We start from the raw sequence: 25,720 nt of genomic DNA, 5'->3' as shown, positions 1-25,720 counted from the left end.
TGTCGGTGGATGCTGGTGACTTCAGAGGTGACTGTACACCTCTTTGTTGGTGGATGCTGGCGTCTTCAGAGGTGACTGTACACCTGTTTGTCGGTGGATGCTGGTGACTTCAGAGGTGACTGTACACCTCTGTCGGTGGATGCTGGTGACTTCAGAGGTGACTGTACACCTCTTTGTTGGTGGATGCTGGCGTCTTCAGAGGTGACTGTACACCTGTTTGTCGGTGGATGCTGGTGACTTCAGAGGTGACTGTACACCTGTTTGTCGGTGGATGCTGGTGACTTCAGAGGTGACTGTACACCTGTTTGTCGGTGGATGCTGGTGACTTCAGAGGTGACTGTACACCTGTTTGTCGGTGGATGCTGGTGACTTCAGAGGTGACTGTACACCTGTTTGTCGGTGGATGCTGGTGACTTCAGAGGTGACTGTACACCTCTGTCGGTGGATGCTGGTGACTTCAGAGGTGACTGTACACCTGTTTGTCGGTGGATGCTGGTGACTTCAGAGGTGACTGTACACCTGTTTGTCGGTGGATGCTGGCGACTTCAGAGGTGACTGTACACCTGTTTGTCGGTGGATGCTGGCGACTTCAGAGGTGACTGTACACCTGTTTGTCGGTGGATGCTGGCGACTTCAGAGGTGACTACATACCTCTTTGTCGGTGGATGCTGGTGACTTCAGAGGTGACTGTACACCTGTTTGTCGGTGGATGCTGGTGACTTCAGAGGTGACTGTACACCTCTTTGTCGGTGGATGCTGGCGACTTCAGAGGTGTCTACATACCTCTTTGTCGGTGGATGCTGGCGTCTTCAGAGGTGACTGTACACCTCTTTGTCGGTGGATGCTGGTGACTTCAGAGGTGACTGTACACCTCTGTCGGTGGATGCTGGTGACTTCAGAGGTGACTGTACACCTCTGTCGGTGGATGCTGGTGACTTCAGAGGTGACTGTACACCTCTTTGTCGGTGGATGCTGGCGACTTCAGAGGTGACTGTACACCTCTTTGTCGGTGGATGCTGGCGACTTCAGAGGTGTCTACATACCTCTTTGTCGGTGGATGCTGGTGACTTCAGAGGTGTCTATATACCTCTTTGTCGGTGGATGCTGGTGACTTCAGAGGTGACTGTACACCTGTTTGTCGGTGGATGCTGGTGACTTCAGAGGTGACTGTACACCTGTTTGTCGGTGGATGCTGGTGACTTCAGAGGTGACTGTACACCTCTGTCGGTGGATGCTGGTGACTTCAGAGGTGACTGTACACCTCTTTGTCGGTGGATGCTGGCGACTTCAGAGGTGTCTACATACCTCTTTGTCGGTGGATGCTGGCGACTTCAGAGGTGACTGTACACCTCTGTCGGTGGATGCTGGTGACTTCAGAGGTGACTGTACACCTCTGTCGGTGGATGCTGGTGACTTCAGAGGTGACTGTACACCTCTTTGTCGGTGGATGCTGGCGACTTCAGAGGTGTCTACATACCTCTTTGTCGGTGGATGCTGGTGACTTCAGAGGTGACTGTACACCTCTGTCGGTGGATGCTGGTGACTTCAGAGGTGACTGTACACCTCTTTGTCGGTGGATGCTGGCGACTTCAGAGGTGTCTACATACCTCTTTGTCGGTGGATGCTGGTGACTTCAGAGGTGACTGTACACCTCTGTCGGTGGATGCTGGTGACTTCAGAGGTGACTGTACACCTCTTTGTCGGTGGATGCTGGCGACTTCAGAGGTGACTGTACACCTCTTTGTCGGTGGATGCTGGCGACTTCAGAGGTGTCTACATACCTCTTTGTCGGTGGATGCTGGTGACACCTCTTCAGAGGTGTCTACATACCTCTTTGTCGGTGGATGCTGGTGACTTCAGAGGTGACTGTACACCTGTTTGTCGGTGGATGCTGGTGACTTCAGAGGTGACTGTACACCTGTTTGTCGGTGGATGCTGGTGACTTCAGAGGTGACTGTACACCTCTGTCGGTGGATGCTGGTGACTTCAGAGGTGACTGTACACCTCTTTGTCGGTGGATGCTGGCGACTTCAGAGGTGTCTACATACCTCTTTGTCGGTGGATGCTGGCGACTTCAGAGGTGACTGTACACCTCTGTCGGTGGATGCTGGTGACTTCAGAGGTGACTGTACACCTCTGTCGGTGGATGCTGGTGACTTCAGAGGTGACTGTACACCTCTTTGTCGGTGGATGCTGGCGACTTCAGAGGTGACTGTACACCTCTTTGTCGGTGGATGCTGGCGACTTCAGAGGTGACTGTACACCTCTTTGTCGGTGGATGCTGGCGACTTCAGAGGTGACTGTACACCTCTGTCAGTGGATGCTGGTGACTTCAGAGGTGACTGTACACCTGTTTGTCGGTGGATGCTGGCGACTTCAGAGGTGTCTACATACCTCTTTGTCGGTGGATGCTGGTGACTTCAGAGGTGACTGTACACCTCTGTCGGTGGATGCTGGCGACTTCAGAGGTGACTGTACACCTCTTTGTCGGTGGATGCTGGCGACTTCAGAGGTGACTGTACACCTCTTTGTCGGTGGATGCTGGCGACTTCAGAGGTGTCTACATACCTCTTTGTCGGTGGATGCTGGCGACTTCAGAGGTGACTGTACACCTCTGTCGGTGGATGCTGGTGACTTCAGAGGTGACTGTACACCTGTTTGTCGGTGGATGCTGGCGACTTCAGAGGTGTCTACATACCTCTTTGTCGGTGGATGCTGGTGACTTCAGAGGTGACTGTACACCTCTTTGTCGGTGGATGCTGGCGACTTCAGAGGTGTCTACATACCTCTTTGTCGGTGGATGCTGGCGACTTCAGAGGTGACTGTACACCTCTTTGTCGGTGGATGCTGGCGACTTCAGAGGTGTCTACATACCTCTTTGTCGGTGGATGCTGGCGACTTCAGAGGTGACTGTACACCTCTTTGTCGGTGGATGCTGGCGACTTCAGAGGTGACTGTACACCTCTTTGTCGGTGGATGCTGGCGAGTTTAGAGGTGTCTACACACTAAGTCATCTCTGGATCCCAATGACTTTAGAGGCATCTACACACCACATCATTGTTGGAGCCCAGTAACTTCAGAGTCCAAATACCGACTCATCACTGGAACCCGGTAAACAAAGACCGGTGGGGAACCAGGGAAATCACCAGCAAAGGCACAGCATGGAATTTTTTAAGGCGAGCATTATTCCCTTTATTATTTTATACTATTGTAAGCCTTTTGTAAAACGTTTCATGGGGTTGAAAAACTCAAAAAGTGCAACTGTTGTAGTACCAGGCCACAAATGTAGAAGATTCAAAAATGTTTTCTGGACTCAAGCTTCTCTAGTCCATCAAAACAACCACAAAAGTGTGTAAGGTGGGGGTTGTCTCACAAAGTTATAGTAAGTCTATGGGATATAGTTTCTCCTTACCACATAGTGCTCCTCAGGAATAAGGATATGCAGATTAGCTCCAGAAAAAAAAAGCTCTGTAGTGCCACCTAGTGGAGGAAGTTACCCTATCTATGTCCAGCTTTTTAATGGGCTATGCAACATGACTAAAGATATTAGTCTTCGAACAGTGTTATAACACATTTTTTGGCGAATCAACTTTGGATGTAGCATCAGAAGTCGCTTCGCTCATCTCCAAAAACGATCATCTATAAGGCAAGATTTGGCACTTTTTTTTTTTTGACTGTCCAGGTCTGCCCCATTGCGTGGCTCAATGCGAATCCAAGGGGGTTTCTACACCCTACAGACAGCATCTGAAGAGGCCTAAAAATTCTGAGAGAGCATGCTATGTGTTTGGTGGGGGAAGGGGCGATGATCAAATACAGGGTGGACTCTATATAAAATGTAACAAAAAACACAAAGCGTAAAGCCGTTTTTGTGAAAATTCTATTTAAAAAAAAAAAAAAAAGAGAAAGAGAGAGAGAAAGAGAACTTGTTATTGTGACGCTATGAATGCCATTTACGAAGCATCGCGATTTGGAGCGCCTTATATCCTGCGCCGAGAAGATAAGCTTCGGGAAGAATGAAGCAGATTGTCCGCGGCTGGGTGAAAATCTCTTATCAACAATTACATTCATATTTGGAGGGGTGGGGGACGGGATCACTCATCCGATAACAGTGACCCGAGGACGCAGCGTCTCGCAGTGTGTATGAGCGGAGAGCAGAATCCTCTTACACGAAAGGTCAGAAAGTTCCTGAAAATGATCTTTCCTGCCTCAGATGGTCTCTTGACAGGTCCCCGACCTTGCTTTTTACATTTTTTCCCCTCTGTGAAGAATAAAAGAAGAATACGACTAGCAGCTGTCAAGTCCACGAGACGTTACATATAACGGAAGGAAAAAGCGAAATTGCATCCCAAAAGGTAGCCATCAAGCATGTATACATACTGAATAAGGGCTCGTGTGAAGCCCGTGCTGTGGACCGAAAATTGCGGTCCGCTATGCACCGGCAGCCACATGGGGATCGTGGACCCATTTCACTTAAATGGCTCCGTGATCCCTCCGTTCCGCAAAAAGATAGAGCATGTTCTATCTTTTTGCGGTGCGGAGGCACGAACGGAACCCCAGGAAGCACTCCGTAGTGTTCCGTATCTCCGGATTTGCGGACCCATTGAAGTGAATGGGTCCGCATCCGTGATGCGGAATGCACAAGGAACGGTGCCCGTGTACTGCCGATCCGCAAATGCGGTCCGTAATACGGCAACGGGCAGCAAACCAGGAACTGGATCTGAATACTTCTGTCATTGCATGTAATTAAAAATCTAACATAGCCACGGAGTTATTCTATGAAATCTATCTGTACAGCGCCACCTGCTGTTTGTTCTTGTTTTATTTCTCTGTCCACTTTGCTGAGGTGGACGCACATGCTCAATTCCATCCTGCAACTACTCCTGAGCCGTGACCGGGACAGATCTGCAGCAGAAAGGGCACGTCCCCTGAGCGGTGGCAGAAAAAAAAAAAAAGTGCTCCCTAAGCGGTCAGATTGAAATAAATATGGCCCAACAATTAAAGCAATGAATGAGGAGATCTCTGGATCCATGGGAGGTCCAGGGCTGGTTCTAGGTTTGTTAGAAAGAGATGGTCATGTCCTATATGATGTCGGATTAAAATTTTTAACATTAACCCTTTCATGACCAAGCCTAAAACAAAAAAAGGCTTGAATGTCCACTAAATTTTTTGTGATTTTGTGCACGTGGATGTTTTTTTATTTGCTTGACTACCAAAATAATTTTTGCAAAATCTCATGCAGGCTGCCATGACGACGTCACCACAAGCGCAGTGATGTCATCAACACTATTAACAGCCGTTTAGGATCTTCATGTATCTGCTCAGCCATCGCACTGATATAAGTGGGGCGACCAATCCCAGTTAAAAATTATCAAAAAAGGGGCAACAGATTTCCCCGAGCCTCTAAAAAATGTACAGGATATAAAACCCGTCCTCCGCTTGAAGGTTTCAGCCGCAGATGGCGATCCCCGGCCGCCTATTACTGGGAGATCATATTTGCTGCTAATGCGCACTACTCCATCAGGGTGACATTAGGCAGCACAAACACAAGCCTCCCGTAAAATACGCCTTCATTTTGTCAACAGCAAAGCGCAAATGTGCCGGAGAGAAACAAATAAAGCCGCTTTGTTTGCTGAACAATGGCGAGGAGATTACGCCTGCATTTACGAAGCTCTGTAATTGGGCAAAATTAGTCTCTGCAAGTTCCTGCAGCCGAGTTCACAGCCCTGCGTGCAGCTCGGCGATGAGCGTACGGCATTGTGTCGCGCGAGGAGCAGAGATAAGCTGGAGACACGGGCTCCGGATCTATGCAGAAGGTTGACGCGCTGGGGGTCTCCGCAATTATGGAACAGGACTGCGAGCCTTGCTGAAAGGGAACCAAGGCAAGTGAAAAGCCTGGAGGAAAGATCAGCAAATGGATGTAGGGTAATTGGGAACGTACCGCGCTATTCACCCTCTGGTCAACAATCAGGCGTCATTATCTAAAGCTGATAAATATTTGTCCAAAATCTTAGAAGGCTAAAAAGGTGGGGGGGGGGATGTCATTACAGTAAATAGACGCTATTTTACGGCGGAATCTGTATTATAAGCAGTAGCATATAGATACGAGCCGCCGAGAGGCAAAACCTGCAATGCACGTTATTAAAAGGAGCCGCGCCACTTCAAACACTCATCCGTCATCCGTAGGAGAGGTCTGACTGCTGGGACCTCCGCGGGAGGGGGTGGCGTGTAGAGCTGGGGTTACACATGCCCCCTCCGGACCCTCTCAGCGCTAGGGGACTGTCGGAGATAGCCGAGTACAAGCGCTCACCTATCTGCGGCAGAATTGAATGTTATGGCGGCATACATGCGTGACCGCCACTCCATTCAAACGAGGGAACGCGGGGCCCCCATTCTCGTGATCAGCGAGGCCAGCGCTCGGATCCACGCCAATTAGATTATTGTCTGTAGTGGGACAATGCATTTTCGTTGTTTGCTGTTATTTTTTTGTCACTGGCATGTTTTATCCTGATGCTTTTCCCCACAAGTCTCTCTACCGGACGAGGAAAACAGCAGGAAAGACTTATGTCTAAGGCTACTTTCACAGCTGTTCTGGCGGGGGAACAGCCTGCCGGATCCATGCTACCGCTAGCCCACCGTGCCGCCGGAAGTCCGCTCTGGCCCGATTCACTATAATGGGGGTGGGCCGGCCACAGCACAGCAAACAAGTCGAGAGGCACCGGACAAAAACCGCAGCATGTTGTCGTTTTTTGTCCGGCCACCTCTCGGCATGTTTGTGGGGCCGGAGCGGACTTCTGGCGGCACGGATCCGGAAGGCTGTTCCCCCGCCGGAAAAGGCTACCGCAAGTGTGAAAATAGCCTAAAATTACACCAAAAAAACTGGTGTTTTAAAATACGTGCATTTGCCGCAACAAAATCCATGACTCTAGGAGATGAATGGGATCCTGAAGAGCATGCGAATTTCACCTAAAGTATGCAGCCGGATGCGGTGGCTTTTCCGCAGCAGCGACATCTGAACCATTAGTTGCAGAATCCATTGCAAAAAAAAAAAAAAGCTGGAGATTTGCTGCAGATTTCATCCTCCACATTACAAAGAGCGAAATCCGCAACAGAAATCTACATCATAAATCAACCTGCGGTGGATTTTGATACGGGAAGTACTCGCTCTTCCCCGATCCTGCAAACGCTGCGGATTTTACACACGCAAATCATGAAAAATCTGCAGCGTGTTCACCACTCAAAAAAAAAAGGGTTTTAAATTTCTCGGATATGCCATGCTTTCATCAGTGGTGATCTGACCTCTGCAACCCTCCCCCCCAAAATGTGCCTGGCGCCCTGCTGTGCAGACAAAAACAGCAAAGGGGATCCAGCATTAAAGGGGTTAACCCACTAACAACATTATTCACCACATAGGTGACAAATGTATGACCCTTGGATGTATGCCACTGGGACCCCCAGTCAGAAAAACGCCCCCAGTTCGAACAGATCCACCGTTCCATTCACTTCAAAGGGGCTCGCAGGAAGTGAATGAAGCAGTGGTCTCCCATGCGCGCCCCCTCTCTTCCATTCCCACAGTGGACTCAAAGATCCCGATTTGTGCGACTGGTGGGGTGTGGAGCTGCAGCGATCAACTTTTCATCGCCTAGCCCAGGGATGGCCAACCTGCGGCTCTCCAGCTGTTGTAAAACTACAACTCCCAGTATGCCCTGCTGTAGGCTGTGTGGGCATGCTGGGAGATGTCGTTTTGCAGCAGCTGGAGAGCCCCAGGTTGGCCATGGGTGGGGTTCCTGTGCCAACCCCTTTTAAATCAGCTGAAGCCCCTTCATTCTCAGGATAGGTGGGGGTCCCAGAGGTCAGATACCCAATGATCATAAAGTGATGGCATATCCTAGCAACGGGAATAACCCTTGCTGACAGCAAGCAGAGATATCAAAAACGGTGATAAATTCAAACACGAGGTACATTAGGAAGTTGCTGAACTTTTTAGATATATTTAGGGAAGACTGGACGCCCTGATGTTAGATAAGCAACTCATGGCGAACACTAATCACTAGCACCAAATATACAAGGGGACCAGTGAACCCCCAGGGATGCCCTATAGACTTTACCAACCTGCAATTCCTTCACTACCCTCTTGATGAGATAGTTGCCCAGCTCCACGCCCTGAAGACCTTGCTGCGTGGAGCTAATGGAGTAGAAGATGGCCGACTTGATCTTATTTCCGTCTTCGACCTCGGACGGAGGGATCTCTTTCACGATCGCCTATGCAACAGAGGAAAAAAAATACAGACAATTTACATTACAGGATACCTAGAATAAAACATTCAGCATCGGTCAGTAGGTGGCGACAAAGAGCACAGGACAAAGCTCCGCCCAGGAGAGGGAGAAGATAACACGCGTGCTCCCTCCGGAGAGCGATTATCAGCATTGAAAAAAAGCGCTATTTTCTGAATTTCTCTCTTTTATATAAGGCACGGAGGTTCGCTGCATCATTCAAGCTCATTACAGCAGTCACTGGAACGGCCCTTTAATCTAGTCATGTACGTCAGATAGCGCTATGCACGCGGACGTGCGCCTTGTGATGCAAATGAGCTCATTATCCATTAGTCACGGCAACTCCTGTACACTGACAACCCCAAAACGCTTCATTATTTGGGCAATTTATCCCCACTCACTAATTGCCCAGGCATATGCACATGTAATGGGTTCCTCCTCGTCCGGGGGCAATGGCGTTTACTGCTGCGATTACTATTTTTTTCGGCAATTACAGACATAGCAGGGACACCATTACGTTTTCTCCCTTCTGATCTCTCCGCGGAGGTTCGTGACCTCTATTATCATAAAACACTTTCACTCTGCGGTAATTTCCCTGGGTGGCGTCATCGCAGCGGGCACCGGGCGGTCGGCTCACACCTGACTCGCTCCAACTTCCAGGGGTGAAGTCAACGGCTTGGCGAATTAGCCACACTTCCCTTTCATTATTTTTCAAAGGCTTCTTATTAAATCAGGGACTTGAGTGGCGTTTGCTCTGCGCGGGGCCCCCCTGCAGGCGTAATTGCTGCCGGCGCTGCGGCTTTATTTTAGCCAATCAAACCCCTTCGTTACCGCATCAATTTCTTACGGCAAATGCTTTCCAGAAATACATTTAGTGAATGCATCGATTTATAACGAGCAGCAGGGGGTCGGCAAGCTCCAGCAACTGTAAAAACTACAACTCCCAGGTTCTCAAAACTTCCGATAGGCGCTTGTTTGACCGTTATGGCCGACTCAACACAATTGGTCGCGTCCTCGCATAAGATTGGCCCTGGCCAAATCTATAAAGCTGACCCCCCCCCTAATAAAGGGGAGTATGTGGTCCAGCATTGTTAAGAAGCTTCACTGACCACTCATATGTCTCTGGGCTATGAGCACAAGGAGAATTTTTCCGGATGCGGACAGCGTACGGTGCGCTATCCGCATCTTTTGCTGCCCCATTGAAGTGAACAGGTCCGCATCCGAGCCGCCAAAACTGCGGCTCGGATGCGGACCAAAACAACGGCCGTGTGCACGAGGCCTAATACTGATGACCTATCCTCTCGATAGGTCATCAGTATCTGATCGATGGGGGTACGACAACCGGGACCCCTGCCGATCAGCTGTTTGAGAAGGCTGCGAGACACGCAGTAGTGCCGCGGCCTTCTCTCCGCTTATTCTAGGCCAGTGGCAACACGTTCATCGGTCACATGGCCGAGGCGCAGCTCAGCCCCAGAGAAGCGCTTTTGCCTGTGACATCATCGGTTCAGTTCCATTCAAGTGCAATACCAAGCACTGCCACTATGCAATGCATGGCGCTGTGTTTGCTATGTTGCAAGAAGGCCAAAGGGCTTATCCAAGCATTGAGACCCTTTAAAAAGCTGATCGGCAGGGGTGCGAGCAGCTGGACTCCCCACCAATTTGATACTGATGATTTATCCTGAGGATAGGTCATCAATATTGTACTCCCAGAAAACTCATTAAAAAGTTTTTTTGGGGGGGGGGGAATCCTGTTAACAGCAAAACTGCATGTCCTGATCAAGGCTACCCTCTGGGGGGGATCGTACCCACTAGCAAAGGGCCAGTATGGTCTCTACTAGATGCCCACCATAAAGGCGCCCGCCTGGTCATACAGAACAAGAGCAAATATCCAACCAGCAGGACAAAAGCTCACCTGAATATTACCCAAAATGCTCTGCATCAGTGCCACATGTAAGACGATAAGGGGCTCCCCGGGCATTGCGTTATGGGTGAAGGTGAAGCATCTCCTGTAAGGGCCGACTCTGCGCTTCATGTCTGTCCAGTTCCTGACAGGATGCACGGCCTCATACCTGCACAGACAGCCATTATTCCACCACTAACCAACATACATGCCTTCCCCTTTAATAAGTTAATCCCAGAAACCAGTCGACAAATTGTAAACCAAGGTGGGGTCTTAAGAGGCCAAACATCTTTACAGCAAGATCATCTCTGGTATGGATGCGACTTAAAACATGGCTGCGTTCTTCCAAAGAACAGCGCCACACCTGTCCATGGGTTGTGTCTGGTATTGCACCTCACTGAAGTAAAATGGGTCTGAGCTGCAATACCACAGACAGGTGACAACACTGCCACCAGATAAAGGGCCTTATCCAACCAGTCAGAACTTCCCCGTACATGACTTTCCCCAATTAGAAAGTGCTAATCAATTTTGATAGATCTATCTGGCTCAGAAAAAGTTGGGTGACAACCAATATGTCCTCCATCACATCTAGCTTTTGGAAAATCCTGATCGGCATCTACTACACCAGTCAGTACTGCTATGGATGGTGGATATATTGGCTGTCATCCAAGTTTCCCAAAACAGAGGACATCTTGACAGGAGAAGGCAACTCGAGGACCCATGTCAACTAGGGACTCCAATTATAGGCTGGGTGCTGTTTGGTGGAGGATTCGATGTTCTGTCCAGATGACCTAGTAGGGCATGTGGACATCATAGATGGTGGTCCCTGCTTGGAATCCTCCCCCATCATGAGCCAGAACAGACAGCCCTTAGATGGAGTGTCTGGCCGTCCTTGAATTACATGGATGGTCTTTCATCCAAATGGCCATCGTGTATTGCTACGTTTCCCCTGAAGCGACCATGGCTGCCTCTAACAATGAGCCCCCGGGGGAGCGGGGGGGGGGGGGGGGGGGGGGGGGAGGGCTAATCCGAACCCCGAAAGGGGTTCTCTGAAGAAAAACGTAATTGCACTTACTCGCTAATCTTCTGCAGGACCTCACAGGGCGACTGCCAGGTTATTCTCTCCAGGTTAAGGAAGCCTATGGAGAACCACTCGGACAGCATGCTCTTCAGGATCCCATTCATCTCCTAGAGGAACACAGGCAAAAAAAAATATATAAAAAAAACGCGTGAACAGAATCGACTCCAATTTATTACAAGTTTTCACGTTTATCTGCATAGTTTTGCAGGTGCTCAAGCCGGGAAAAATAAAATAAAATCACCCCGCCAGCTGATGGGGCCAACGCGGGCACCAAGTTCTAAAAGTAGCATTATAAATCCGGACAGGAAGTTCAGGGTCAAGGTTTTTACCAGAAGAAAAGAATTATTCCCTTACCCACAGGATAGGCAATAAGCATCTGCCCAATATGGCCACCACCAATCACAGAAACGGTGGTTCCTCGTTCTCTGGATTGAAGGGAGGACGGTGTAGCAATAGCATGCAGCCACTCCATTCTTATCAGCAGGATCAATCCTACCAGACAGTATGACTGGTCTAACATGGTTGATCCTGTCAAAAGGGTTTTCCTGGAATTGAAACGGATCCGCTGTTTGAAGATGCCACAGCCAGTCACGTCCGTCAGTAACATGGCATTTTTGCAGCTCCCCGCAGGGGATGGGCCATGAATATTTAAAGGGGTTTTACGGTTGTTTGAAATTATCTCCTAACCACAGAATAGGGCATAACTATTAGATCAGTGGGGGTCCTACCGCTGGGACCCGCACCAACCACGAGACCCCCTGCAGCCCCCCCCCCCCCCTCCCCGAAATGAACGGAGCGGCCGGTCAATTCATTTCTATGGGAATTCTAGAGATAGCCGAGTACAGCGCTCACCTATCACCAGAACTACCTCAAAGATTAATGGAGCCGCCGCACACATACTCAATCGGGGGCTCTGTTCATTTCAGGAGGGCTTCAAGGGGTACGGGGCCCAGCAGTAGGACCCAAACAAACTCTGTGGATAGGGGTTAACTTTAAACAACCGGAATAATCTTATAAAACCCCCTAAAAACACCACTTGCCACCTGTCCACAAGCCAGCGGATAAATGTAGGATCCCTGGGATAACGAGAACGGGCGACTGGCATTGGAGTTTCTATTCTTATGACTATGCTGCGCCGTTCCCCTTTTATTCCTGCTAGAAGTTGTGAATAAATTGCTAACAGTTTGCAATGAAGATCCAGAGGGGTGTTACCATATGGGGGTGTGCACTGGCAGCACTGACTGGGTAACGTCATGCTGTTTATGGACACATCCCCAACGGGTAACACCCATCTTGACATTCATTGCAGACTGCTGGCAGGAATAATAGGGGGACGGCGGAACACAGAGTCAGAAGCATAGATGCTCCAGTATTATTACTACATGGGGGGGATGCAAGTAGTTACTAACATGGACATGTCAGGAGAGGGGACGGGTTCTGTTCACCCATGCCATCAATTCAATGCATGCTAATTAGACCTTACGAATATTAATGAGTATAATTTCCGCCAATACGTTTCACTGAACCGTCCCCGAAAAAGATTTTTCATTGGTATACCCTAAAATCACGCACCTTCCCCCTCCCCCTCTCGTTTATCAGCCTCAGTTTAGATCTCCACATCGAGAGGAGAAAAATAAATAAATAAATAAACTTCCCATTTTCATATATGCCTGGCCTCAATTAAATCTGAAAAGATTTAATTGTGTGTACCTCGGGTGCTTTCAAACCAAAAGGGCTGCGTTCTGAAAGGAGATAAGGGAAGGTAAAAAAGCCATTTTCCCGAATGTTAATGGATAGGGAACAATAAGGGAGGGAGATTAGGAGCGCTCAGTGGCGTAAATAGAAAAAACAAAAAAAAACAAAGAAAAAACACTACCCGTATGCCGACTGTAGTCGTCTATTGTGCACAGATACAGCGCGGCGGCATTCAATGCATTCGCGTTTCCTATTAGCTTTACGTGCACCACACTGACCTCAGATGCAGCAGATTTAGCCCGCGGTAAACATGAAACGCTGGGGGCGAGGTAGAAAAGATTTCACATGTTGTTCCGGAAGAAGCTTTTTTGAGGGGAGGGGGGGTAGAACCTGCTCCCATTGTACCGCACTTGCAGACGAGCGTGTCCGGATTAGGTCCGGATGCGTTGCAGAGGCGTTCAGTGAAAACTGTGCGAATTCGCAAGCAAGTGCATTCAGTTTTGTTTGCGATCGCGTTCAGTGGTTCCGTTTTTTCCACGCGGGTGCAATGCGCTTTGATGCGTTTTTCACGCGCGTGATAAAAAACTGAATGTTTGCAAACAACATCTCTTAGGGTACTTTCACACAAGCGTTAAAGTTTTTCCGGTATTGAGTTCCGTCATAGGGGTTCAATACTGGGGAAAAAAACGGATCCTTTTGGTCCTAATGCATTCTGAATGGAGAGCAATCAGGATTTCTTCCGCTCCGTCCCTTTCACGGAATTTGGACGGAGAAAATACCACAGTATGCTGCGGTATTTTCTCCGGCCAAAGTTCCGGAACACTTGCCGGCATTAATTTCGATTGAAATGTATTAGTGCCGTAAAATTACTGCATTAACGGATTAGGGCTGCACATGCGCAGACCTTTAAAAATGTGAAAAAAATAAATACCGGATCTGTTTTTCCGGATGACACCGGAGAGACGGATCCGGTATTTCAATGCATTTGTCAGACGGATGCGGAAACAAATGCAATCCGTTGGCATACAGATTTCCGAATCCGACAGGCAACGGAACTGCCTGCCGGAATCCAACAACGCAAGTGTGAAAGGGGCCTTAGCAACCATCCATGAAAATCGCATCGCATTCGCACTTGCGTTTTTCACGAAGCCCCACTCACTTCTATGGGGCCAGCGTTGCGTGAAAAACGCAGAATATAGAACATGCTGCGATTTTCACGCAACGCACAAGTGATGCGCGATAGACAACCAACGCTCATGTACACAGACCCATTGAAATGAATGGATTCGGATTCCATGCGGGCGCAATGCGTTCTCATCACGCATTCCACCCGCGCGGAAAATTCGCTCGTGTGAAAGGGGCCTAACTGCTGATCTTGGTGCACAGCGCTTGCAGGCTGAAGAAACCAGTTGAAGGGAAGGTCAAAAGGCTGCGCTCGGCTTTTATTGAATTTATAGTAATTGTAATAAAGGCTGGGGGGGGGGGGGTAATTTAAAGGGCATCTGTCAGCAGTTTTGTACCTATGACACTGACTAACCTGTTACATATGCGCTTGGCAGCTGAAGGCATCTGTGTTGGTCCCATGTTCATATGTGGCCGCATTGCTGAGAAAAATTATGTTTTAATATATGCAAATGAGCCTCTAGGAGCAACAGGGGCGTTACCATTACACCTAGAGGCTCTGCTCTCTATGTAACTGTTCTGCCCTCTGTACTTTGATTGACAGGACCAGGCAGGGAAACGTCATCACACCCGGCCTGGTCAATCAAAGTGCTGAAGAGAGAGCAGAGTCTCTAAGTGTTGCAGTAGTGGAGAAATGAAAAAATGCAGCGGCACTCACCAGTGTGATGAAAATCAAGCAGGTACTTTATTCCAAGTGTAACAGCAACGCCCCCGTTGCTCCTAGAGGCTCATTTGCATATATTAAAGCATCATTTTTCTCAGCGATGCGGGCACATATGAACATGGGACCAACACAGATGCCTTCAGCTGCCAAGCGCACATGGAACTGGTCAGCGTGCATGTGTTCTGAACAGGAGGAGCGGAATAAGCTGCTGCTGCTGGACCCTTCTGGTGACTGCTTACCGCCCTGAGAACAAAAGGATCGGGCATGTTAAAATTCTACTGCCCTATCCTTGTTATGTTCCTCGGCAGGTCCTGAGGAGTATAACGCTGCTGATATCTTAGCTAGCTGGTGGCCGACCACCCTCCATACACATGTTCAAATGACTCAGCCAAGCGTGCATGTGTTCTGAACAGGAAGAGGGGAGTAAGCTGCTGCTGCTGCTGCCTAAGAACAAAAGGATCGGGCATGTTAAAATTCTACTGCCCCACCCTTGTCTCTCTGGACTTCTTCCGCCTGGGGGAGGCCCCCCCAAACACATGAGAAAGTCAGCAGAAATCGGCAGCATTAAGCCGGCCATATTTTTTAGATAGCTGTCAGCTGAACCCCACCCTGGACACATGCCTGCTGGACTCAGCAGTGGCTCCCAGTGCCGAGCAGCGATGCCTGTAGTACGCCAGGTGACCGCCGAGCACACCGATTGGCTGCACAGTGGGCGCGTGTGGGCCAAGAGAGCACCACCGGAGCATCTACGTTGGATCGCTGGACGACTAAAAAACGGCAGTAGCATTTAAAGCCCTTTTTTTGAGGGGGGGGGGGGGGAGAAAACCCTTTTAACCAACAGCAAGAAAAAAAAAAAAAACATACAAAAAAAACAAAGAACATTCAAGATAACAAGTCGCCGAAGACGCGGTGAAATAGCTGGGAGCACCGCTTCACCCCCTGCTCTCTCGGAAACATATCATGGGAGAAATTCTGCTAATTGCCATCAAGTTAATTGCCGGTAACAATCTGCAACTGCGACCGTCCAGTCTTCCGCGCCTTCGCCCGGTTTTCTGGAAGCTGCACTTTGAAGAAACATTATTTTAAAAATTAGAGGACGAGAAAAAAGTTTTGCAATGTTCTTCATTGTGTCTGCAAACCCTTGAGTCGACCTCAAACATCAAGTGGTTACAAATTTAAAATGTGCCTATTGCGTGGTTCTGCCTGTTCCTAGGAAAGCTCAGGGATTGTCCTCTTAAAAATGGACACCGAGACCCGGTGCCGGATTATCAGATATTCTGGATTATTGGAGAGCCGTGGAAAAGTATCTAAAGCTCAAGGACTTTCAGGGTAAGGGTACTTTCACACTTGCGGCAGAGAGATCCGGCAAGCAGTTCGGTCGCCGGAACTGCCTGCCGGATCAGGCAAAATGTACAGGTCCTTCTAAAAAAATTAGCATATTGTGATAAAGTTCATTATTTTCTGTAATGTGCTGATAAACATTAGACTTTCATATATGTTAGATTCATTACACACAACTGAAGTAGTTCAAGCCTTTTATTGTTTTAATATTGATGATTTTGGCAAACAGCTCATGAAAACCCCAAATTCCTATCTAAAAAAATTAGCATATTTAATCCGACCAATAAAAGAAAAATGTTTTTAATACAAAAAAAGTCAACCTTCAAATAATTATGTTCAGTTATGCACTCAATACTTGGTGGGGAATCCTTTTGCAGAAATGACTGCTTCAATGCGGCGTGGCATGGAGGCAATCAGCCTGTGGCACTGCTGAGGTGTTATGGAGGCCCAGGATGCTTCAATGCGGCGTGGCATGGAGGCAATCAGCCTGTGGCACTGCTGAGGTGTTATGGAGGCCCAGGAGGCTTCAATGCGGCGTGGCATGGAGGCAATCAGCCTGTGACACTGCTGAGGTGTTATGGAGGCCCAGGAGGCTTCAATGCGGCGTGGCATGGAGGCAATCAGCCTGTGGCACTGCTGAGGTGTTATGGAGGCCCAGGATGCTTCAATGCGGCGTGGCATGGAGGCAATCAGCCTGTGGCACTGCTGAGGTGTTATGGAGGCCCAGGATGCTTCAATGCGGCGTGGCATGGAGGCAATCAGCCTGTGGCACTGCTGAGGTGTTATGGAGGCCCAGGAGGCTTCAATGCGGCGTGGCATGGAGGCAATCAGCCTGTGGCACTGCTGAGGTGTTATGGAGGCCCAGGATGCTTCGATAGCGGCCTTAAGCTCATCCAGAGTGTTGGGTCTTGCGTCTCTCAACTTTCTCTTCCCAATATCCCACAGATTCTCTATGGGGTTCAGGTCAGGAGAGTTGGCAGGCCAATTGAGCACAGTAATACCATGGTCAGTAAACCAGTTACCAGTGGTGTTGGCACTGTGAGCAGGTGCCAGGTCGTGCTGAAAAATGACATCTTCATCTCCATAAAGCTTTTCAGCAGATGGAAGCATGAAGTGCTCCAAAATCTCCTGATAGCGGCTGCATTGACCCTGCCCTTGATAAAACACAGTGGACCAACACCAGCAGCTGACATGGCACCCCAGACCATCACTGACTGTGGGTACTTGACACTGGACTTCAGGCATTTTGGCATTTCCCTCTCCCCAGTCTTCCTCCAGACTCTGGCACCTTGATTTCCGAATGACATGCAACAGTCCAGTGCTGCTTCTCTGTAGCCCAGGTCAGGCGCTTCTGCCGCTGTTTCTGGGGAATGCGGCACCTGTAGCCCATTTCCTGCACACGCCTGTACACGGGGGCTCTGGATGTTTCTACTCCAGACTCAGTCCACTGCTTCCGCAGGTCCCCCAAGGTCTGGAATCGGTCCTTCTCCACAATCTTCCTCAGGGTCCGGTCACCTCTTCTCGTTGTGCAGCGTTTTCTGCCACACTTTTTCCTTCCCACAGACTTCCCACTGAGGGGCCTTGATACAGCACTCTGGGAACAGCCTATTCCTTCAGACATGTCTTTCTGTGTCTTACCCTCTTGCTTGAGGGTGTCAATGATGGCCTTCTGGACAGCAGTCAGGTCGGCAGTCTGACCCATGATTGCGGTTTTGAGTAATGAACCAGGCTGGGAGTTTTTAAAAGCCTCAGGAATCTTTTGCAGGTGTTTAGAGTTAATTAGTTGATTCAGATGATTAGGTTAATAGCTCGTTTAGAGAACCTTTTCATGATATGCTAATTTTTTGAGATAGGAAATTTGGGTTTTCATGAGCTGTATGCCAAAATCATCAATATTAAAACAATAAAAGGCTTGAACTACTTCAGTTGTGTGTAATGAATCTAAAATATATGAAAGTCTAATGTTTATCAGTACATTACAGAAAATAATGAACTTTATCACAATATGCTAATTTTTTTAGAAGGACCTGTATGCTAACTGATGGCATTAGTAAAGACTGATCAGGATCCTGATCAGTCTTAAAAATGCCTGATCAGCTGAAAAAATGCATTGAAATGCACCTTTTTTTCAGTCTGCACACACGCAGAACGGAAGGATGGATCCGGCACTAATACATCCCTATAGGGAAAAATGCTGGATCCGGCGTTCAGGCAAGTCTTCTGTTTTTTTCGCTGGAGATAAAACCGTAGCATGCTGCGGTTTTCTCTTTTGCCTGATCAGTCAAAACGACTGAACTGAAGACATCCTGATGCACCATGAACGGTTTACTCTCCATTCAGAATGCATAGGGATAAAACTGACGGAACTCAGTGCCGGAAAAGAAAAACGCAAGTGTGAAAGTACCCCAAGTCCACGCACGCGATTTTTGGCATGGAATGCGCATGCAGAACATCCCCACTGAAAATGTGCAGGAATGAAAATCCTCGCCAAAACTGCACCGAAAACCACAGTAAAAAATTAGTCTGGAAAAACCCACAGCCAAGAAAAAAAAATAAAAAATATGTTTCTTTTTTCCAGCACAGAATTGGCATCTGGAAGGATAAGGGCTCTTTCACACCTGCGTTATTGTCTTCCGGCATAGAGTTCCGTCGTCGGGGCTCTATGCCGGAAGAATCCTGATCAGGATTATCCTAATGCATTCTGAATGGAGTGAAATCCGTTCAGGATGCATCAGGATGTCTTCAGTTCAGGACCGGAACGTTTTTTGGCCGGAGAAAATACCGCAGCATGCTGCGCTTTTTGCTTTGGCCAAAAATCCTGAACACTTGCCACAAGGCCGGATCCGGAATGAATGCCCATTGAAAGGCATTGATCCGGATCCGGCCTTAAGCTAAACGTTGTTTTGGCGCATTGCCGGATCCGACGTTTAGCTTTTTCTGAATGGTTACCATGGCTGCCGGGACGCTAAAGTCCTGGCAGCCATGGTAAAGTGTAGTGGGTAGCGGGGGAGCAGCATACTTACCATCCGTGCGGCTCCAGAGTGACGTCAGGGCGCCCCAAGCGCATGGATCACGTGATCGCATGGCACGTCATCCATGCGCATGGGGCGCTCTGACGTCACTCTGGAGCGCCCTGGGAGCCGCGCAGACTGTAAGTATACTGCTCCCCCCTCCTACTATGGCAACCAGGACTTTAATAGCGTCCTGGCTGCCATAGTAACACAACACATTTTGAAGACGGATCCGTCTTCAAATGCTTTCAGTTCACTTGAGTTTTTCCGGATCCGGCGTGTAATTCTGGCAAATGGGGTACACGACTGATCCGGACAACGCAAGTGTGAAAGAGGCCTTACAGAAAGGGTACCCAGGCCAAAAACCAACGGACGAGGACCCAGTGCCTTCAACTATTACGTAGATGATCATTCAAATTTAACCCTTTGGATACCGGAGCTTTTTTTCATTTTTGCAATTTCATTTTTCTTCCCCGTCTTCCTGGAGCCATAACTTTTTTTTTTTTTTTCTCGTTCACATATCCATATAAAGGGCTTGTTTTTTGCGGGACAAGTGGCACTTTCTAATGCCACCATTTAATAAGGCATACAATGTAGTGTCGTAAATTCCAAATGAGGTGTAATTGGGAAAAAGAAAATAATGCAATTCCTCCACCGTTTCACAGATTTTGTCCCTACAGCGTTCCCTTTGCGCTAAAAACTGACCTGTGCCCTTCATTCTCTGGGTCAGTACGATTACAACGATACCACGTATGTATAGGTTTTATATGTGTAAATGCTGTAAAAATAAAATATGTGGGGCTCATTTATTGCGGGACAATCTGTAGTTTTTAGTGATACACATTTTAGGGTAAGAGAAGCGATAAAAAAAATGGCAAATCGCCCATTTTGATAGTTTTTTCTGTTAAGCCATTCGTCGTATTGGAAAAATATTTTTATATTTTAATAGTATGAGTGTTTAAAAAATAATAATAATAATAAATAATAATAATAAATAATAATAATAAATTACCATACTACAATAGGAATTGCAGCTCTAATACACTGGGTCTCTTTACAGAGATCCAGCCTATTAGAATTAATTACCGATGTCGGTATTAACCCGGAGGTGTGCGTTTCCAGATTTTTCACGCTTTAGATGCTGTGATCACACTTTATGGCGGCATCTAAAGGCTGTAATGACCACTTCCGACATTATTGCCGGTCATGGTCATTAGCCGTGGGCCTCTGCTGTTTGAAACAGCAGAGACCTGCCGGCTATAGGGCCCGCTGCAGGCACGAGCGGGTGTCCTGTTCAAACATCGCTCTGGCGCTGTACATGCCCCCCCCCCCACACACACACTTTACTGCCATCCTGTAATTAGGGATTTCTCAAAGATAAAAAAAATACGGGGTATTCCCATCTCTTAAAGTGATAGTATACAGCTAGCGTATGTTATCAATTGATGACCTGAGAATAAAGGGCCGTGCGGCCAGGTGTAGGGAAGGCCACAGCTGGATCTGTCCCCTTCATTCACAGGATTGGTGGGGATCCCAGAGGTCTTACTTCCTCCTGTCATATAGGGATATCCTAACCATGCAATATTCCATCACTATGAGAGAAGGCAAGCCTCACACAGCCGTGTTTCCCTCCCGGACCCCTCGAGAAGATCGAAAAGGGCCAGAGGGGTCAAGCATGCACGCTCTGTGCAAGTCTATGGGACTGACGGAAACAGCCGAGCGCTCCAGAGTCCGATCCTCTGCAGCACAGACCTTTCTCCTGTCCTGATAAGTCGTTACAATGTATCAGTCTGAAGTCCTGTGTAGCTCAGAGGATTGTCTAGACTGGATACAAATGTAACAAACCCTCAGATACGAGGTCCGTTCACACATGTCGCCTCTGAAGAGAAATTCAGGACAGACTGCCTAAACCTTCCCCATATCCGCTGGCAAATCCGACACGTGCGAACGTCCTCTTGGGTCTGCAGCCTCTGGTCATAAATGAGTATGATTTCATTCACTGACAGCAAGCAGGGATGAAGAGAAAAAACACAAAGTACTGGGAAGTGTCAATACATTTTAAAGCGTATTAACCCCTTTAAGTCCTGAATACGCGGAACAATCCTTATTTTTACAACTCTTTTCTTGCTCGCCTCCTTCCGGAACTTTCCGTGTTTGTGAACGCAGCCTGCTAATTTCACGGGAACGTTTGCGAGGGGCCTTTGCAATTATTACGTTGAAATGCCTGTTTAGAAGCGGCCCACTGTGTTACAAAGTGCAGCTCACGCTGAGGTTGGCATTAGAGGAGCGCCATACTGTGACCAACAGGTTAAAATGCCCTTTAATGGTCCATTTACTGCTACAAAACTGTTTAAAATGATCATGAAATATGGAAAGCGAGGAACGTGCGGCGGATTAGAAATCACTAAAGACGCACACGAGGCGGACAACCTCCTGACAGAGGAATCTGATTCATGCCACGAGTGCTAGTGCCCATCCAGGGCGAGCTGTTCAGACACAGGGCACATGGACGGTACTGTACGTGGCAGCAATATGAAAGGGAATAGTTACGTTGCGACCAGCAAGTTTGGATTTCTTGCGACTATCGTGTTGGCGGCAACTAGCCGGTCACAATGGGACCCCATTCACTTTAATTATGCCACGAAATCCACGGACGTATGATGAGACCAAAGTCACCATGTATCCCCAGAGTCGGACCTCTTTCACACATCCGTGTCCATGATGACCTCAGATGGGTCCAGCTGAGAAGAATCAGTGTTTGGTCCCCGTGTCTTCCGTATTCCACGGACACCGCTAGGCTACCAATGGTCCGCGAAAACCACGGAACAAACACGGATGGCATTCGTGTTGTGTCTATGACTTTCAAAGACCCGTGTCATGTGAACAAAAATAGCGCACGCTTCCGTGGACCGTGAAAAACCACCGATGTGTGAATGCACACATTAAAGTCAAAGGAGACGCGAGTGGTTCGTGGAGACCACGCGTGTCGTTCACTGACATGTAAAAGAGGCCTTAGGCCTCATTCACATGTTGGTGTCTGAGATATGTCCGTGACGGCACAGTCCATGTTCCATACGTGACCCCCTCCGTTTTTGATCCGTGGTTTTCAGTCCGTGCAAACTGAAAAATTTGTTTACAGAATCTTCTTAGCAGAGACCTGTGAAAACCACAAACCAAAAATGGACGGCACCCGTGTTGTTTCCGTGGTTTTCACGGACCCATAGACTAAATTTCGCAGAAGGGACCCGTAATCACGGACAAAGCAGTTCCTTGACAAACCGCGCACGCTTCTTCGTCATGTGACTTGGTGTGGAGCCAATGATGTGTTTCGACTGGAGTGACAGCTGTAGGCGCCGGGAGCTCAACCCGTCACCAACAGCTCATTGCCAAGAGGGTTATAACAGCCAGAGAAGGGGAGGGGCTTCATTTGGAAAAAGGGTCACGTCCGTTGGGCAGGTCGGCACACCACTATGTTTGCCATATGGAACAGCACGTAGAGCAGATTACTGCGGTTTTTCACATCCAAAAGCCACCAACTGGTGTTAAAACCGCGAACTACTGCAGGTGTACACGCATCCTCAGCTGACCACAGGCAGAAGGGTTAATGATCGAAGCAAAATTATTTTAGCACAATCCGTCACAACCGCTGGAAATCTTCGCCGTCAGTCAGACCACAACGGGAACATACCGCAGACATGGCACTGTAGAGGACGGAGGTTTACGTGGCTGAAGACTGGGTGGTTTTCGGGGGCACCCAGCAGCAAAGTCCGTCCATCATGGTCTTTCCATGGTGACGTCAACAGGAAGCAATGAAGTTTAGATGTCAAAAGCAAAATGTGTTGGACCCTCCTTAAAGGGGTTGTCCAGTGTTTTAAAGGAAATGTACTAAATGCAGAGAATGCTGGTAAATCGCCCGCCACGCTATGCCAGTCTCTGCTTCTCTCCCTGTAGGAACAAGTTGTTGTACAGGAAATTGCTGCAGCCAATCATGGCCTCAGCAGAGAAGCAGCACAACATGAGACCACTGGAGCCAGTGATTGGCTGCTGCAGACAAATCTGCATTTTAAGTTATTATTAACCTTTTTTCAGGGGTGTAACAAATAACCGTGGGGCCTCACAGCTAAACCTGGCAGGGGGCCACTCTATCATGACCACTTCAATCTGCAAGTTCAAAAATGCTCAGCATTGGTTTACCTAAAGCACAGGGACGGTGCACACAGTGATGTCACAGGGTACAGGGACGGTGCACACAGTGATGTCACAGGGTACAGGGACGGTGCACACAGTGATGTCACAGGGTACAGGGACGGTGCACACAGTGATGTCACAGGGACGGTGCACACAGTGATGTCACAAGGACAGTGCACACAGTGATGTCACAAGGACAGTGCACACAGTGATGTCACAAGGACAGTGCACACAGTGATGTCACAAGGACAGTGCACACAGTGATGTCACAAGGACAGTGCACACAGTGATGTCACAAGGACAGTTCACACAGTGATGTCACAAGGACAGTGCACACAGTGATGTCACAAGGACAGTGCACACAGTGATGTCACAAGGACAGTGCACACAGTGATGTCACAATACAAGGACAGTGCACACAGTGATGTCACAATACAAGGATAAAGTACACCACATTGTATAGATTGTGCACATGAGGTACAGTAAAGGAATAATATAGTGATGTCAGAGCAGAGGGATAATGCAGTGATGCTGTAGAGAAGAAATAATGCACACAGCAGAGTAACAATGGGGGAGGGGGCCTACAGTAAAACTGACTGCAGATTGCATTACCGGTAAATCTTTAATGGGACATCACATACACCTCATTACTACCACATTATACACTGCTCGTTTCCATGGTTACAACCACAGTGCAATCCAACATTGGTGGCCGTGCTTGCACACTATAGGAAAAAGCGCTGGCCCCTCTGACGGCTGGGACCCTGGGAGCACAGGTAGTCAGGTGCTTTTTCCTATATTGTGCAAGCACGACCACCACTGTTGGATTGCACGGTGGCCGTAACCATAGAAACGAGCAGTGTATAATGCGAGAGAAAAATTAATGAAGCCAGGAAAGGAAGGAATATGGAGAATCCCAATACATTAGTAAGTGCCTTGAATTAAGTTTCTCTACATGATAAATGCCACTTGCTGAAGTGAGAGGACCCCTTTAAGAACTTGAATTTGATTGGTAGCTGTTGACAACATTAATAAGTGCTATTTGCAGAAACTAGACGAACCCTTTAAATTCAGATTTTCTTTAAGACACCTGCAACTTCATTGGTTGCTACTGGCAACAAGTCCACTTTTCCTTTGCACCAGGTTTAGATAAATCTCCCCACAGCCAAAGCTTCTTCTTCTGTCACGTGCCTGGGTGCCATGCCTGGGTGCTTCTGGTGACATCGCGCTCCGTCATCCCGTGTCACCCAGCGATCCACAGATCTCTGGATTGCCGCCACATCGTCGTCACTTCTCACTCCTCGCGGGCGCTGCAGCAAGATGTGACGTCATCAGAGGCCAACGCCGCCGTCTATAAACGCATAGCTCAATGTAACACACCAAATGACAGGGAAGGGGGGGGAGCGCTTACCCGAAGATGCGGAGCATCCGCCACCTTAGACGTCACTCCCTCCACTATGTCAGACCTGAGGTCCACCAGAAACTTCATGCCTCCTTCCATCCTGCTAAGATGGCTGAAGAGCACCTTGTACTGGGGGGTGAGGTAGTACCTGAGCCGGTCCTCCACCTGCATGACAGTGCCCAGGTCCCTCTTCTGCTGGGCCTGCACCAACTTACTGCTGAGCTCTGCCACCTGGCCATGATCCACCCCATAGTCTGCAGCCAGCTGCCCCAGCAGTGCCACCCTCTGCCCCTTCTCCAGGGACCTGTAGTAATGCATGAAGTGCAAGCTCTGCAGCTCAGGGGGTGGGGGGCTTTTCTCTTTAGTCTCATAGGGTGGCAGAGGGGGCACAGACTTGCTCAGAACGACTTCCATGGTGGCTGGCATTGAGCTGAGCTGCCTGCAGGGGACAGATATGGCATCTGAGGGTATGTGCTGGCACAGCAGTTTTCCTCGCCCTCCCGGGATCAGACAGCTGGCAAGAGCCGCCACCCGCTGCAGCCTCTGAGGCTTCAGGAAGTGCGCCAATCGCATGATACAAGGGTGAGCGCTGGGGATGATCCCAGCAGCAGCGGTAAACTTGCGCAATGACCCTTCCGGCTTCCACTACTGACGTCACGGCTCAGGCAGCCAATGGAAGGAGGGGCGTGGGGCGCGTCGGCGGCTGTCAGAGACGGCCATGTTGAATGTGGCACCGCGTACGCGTATGTTTATGTGTCTCGTGAACATCGCGAGTCAGCGTCCCACAGCGTGGAGTTAGTCCCCCTGTCACGCCAGAAACTTGTTTGTGCATTTAAAAAAACGAGTCTTGTCCATAAACTTATGAAAAGTAAAGTGGTTGCTCATAGCAGCCAATCAGATTCCAGCTTGCATTTTATAAGGGCCGGTTAGAAAATAAAAATAGTGTTCTGATTGGTTGCTGTCGTGTAGGCCAATCAAGTCTCGT

General features: G+C 48.7%; 1 protein-coding gene across 1 annotated transcript in view; it reads right to left on the bottom strand.

Annotated features, from left to right (window-relative positions):
• MLYCD (malonyl-CoA decarboxylase) overlaps nt 1–25,367 on the bottom strand; it is a 46,098-nt gene extending 20,731 nt beyond the window's left edge. Inside the window, exons 1-4 of the mRNA XM_044270396.1 lie at nt 24,745–25,367; nt 11,247–11,359; nt 10,184–10,340; nt 8,110–8,259 (exon numbers count right to left, since the gene is read on the bottom strand). Of these exons, the coding sequence (XP_044126331.1) occupies nt 8,110–8,259; nt 10,184–10,340; nt 11,247–11,359; nt 24,745–25,308 (984 nt within the window). The 5' untranslated portion in view covers nt 25,309–25,367. The remainder of the gene's footprint in view (nt 1–8,109; nt 8,260–10,183; nt 10,341–11,246; nt 11,360–24,744) is intronic.
• Nucleotides 25,368–25,720: the final 353 nt, after the last annotated feature.

The sequence above is a fragment of the Bufo gargarizans genome, chromosome 10, assembly GCF_014858855.1.
Source record: "Bufo gargarizans isolate SCDJY-AF-19 chromosome 10, ASM1485885v1, whole genome shotgun sequence".
NCBI classification, from domain to species: domain Eukaryota; kingdom Metazoa; phylum Chordata; class Amphibia; order Anura; family Bufonidae; genus Bufo; species Bufo gargarizans.
This window is presented reverse-complemented; position numbering and strand designations above follow the sequence as displayed.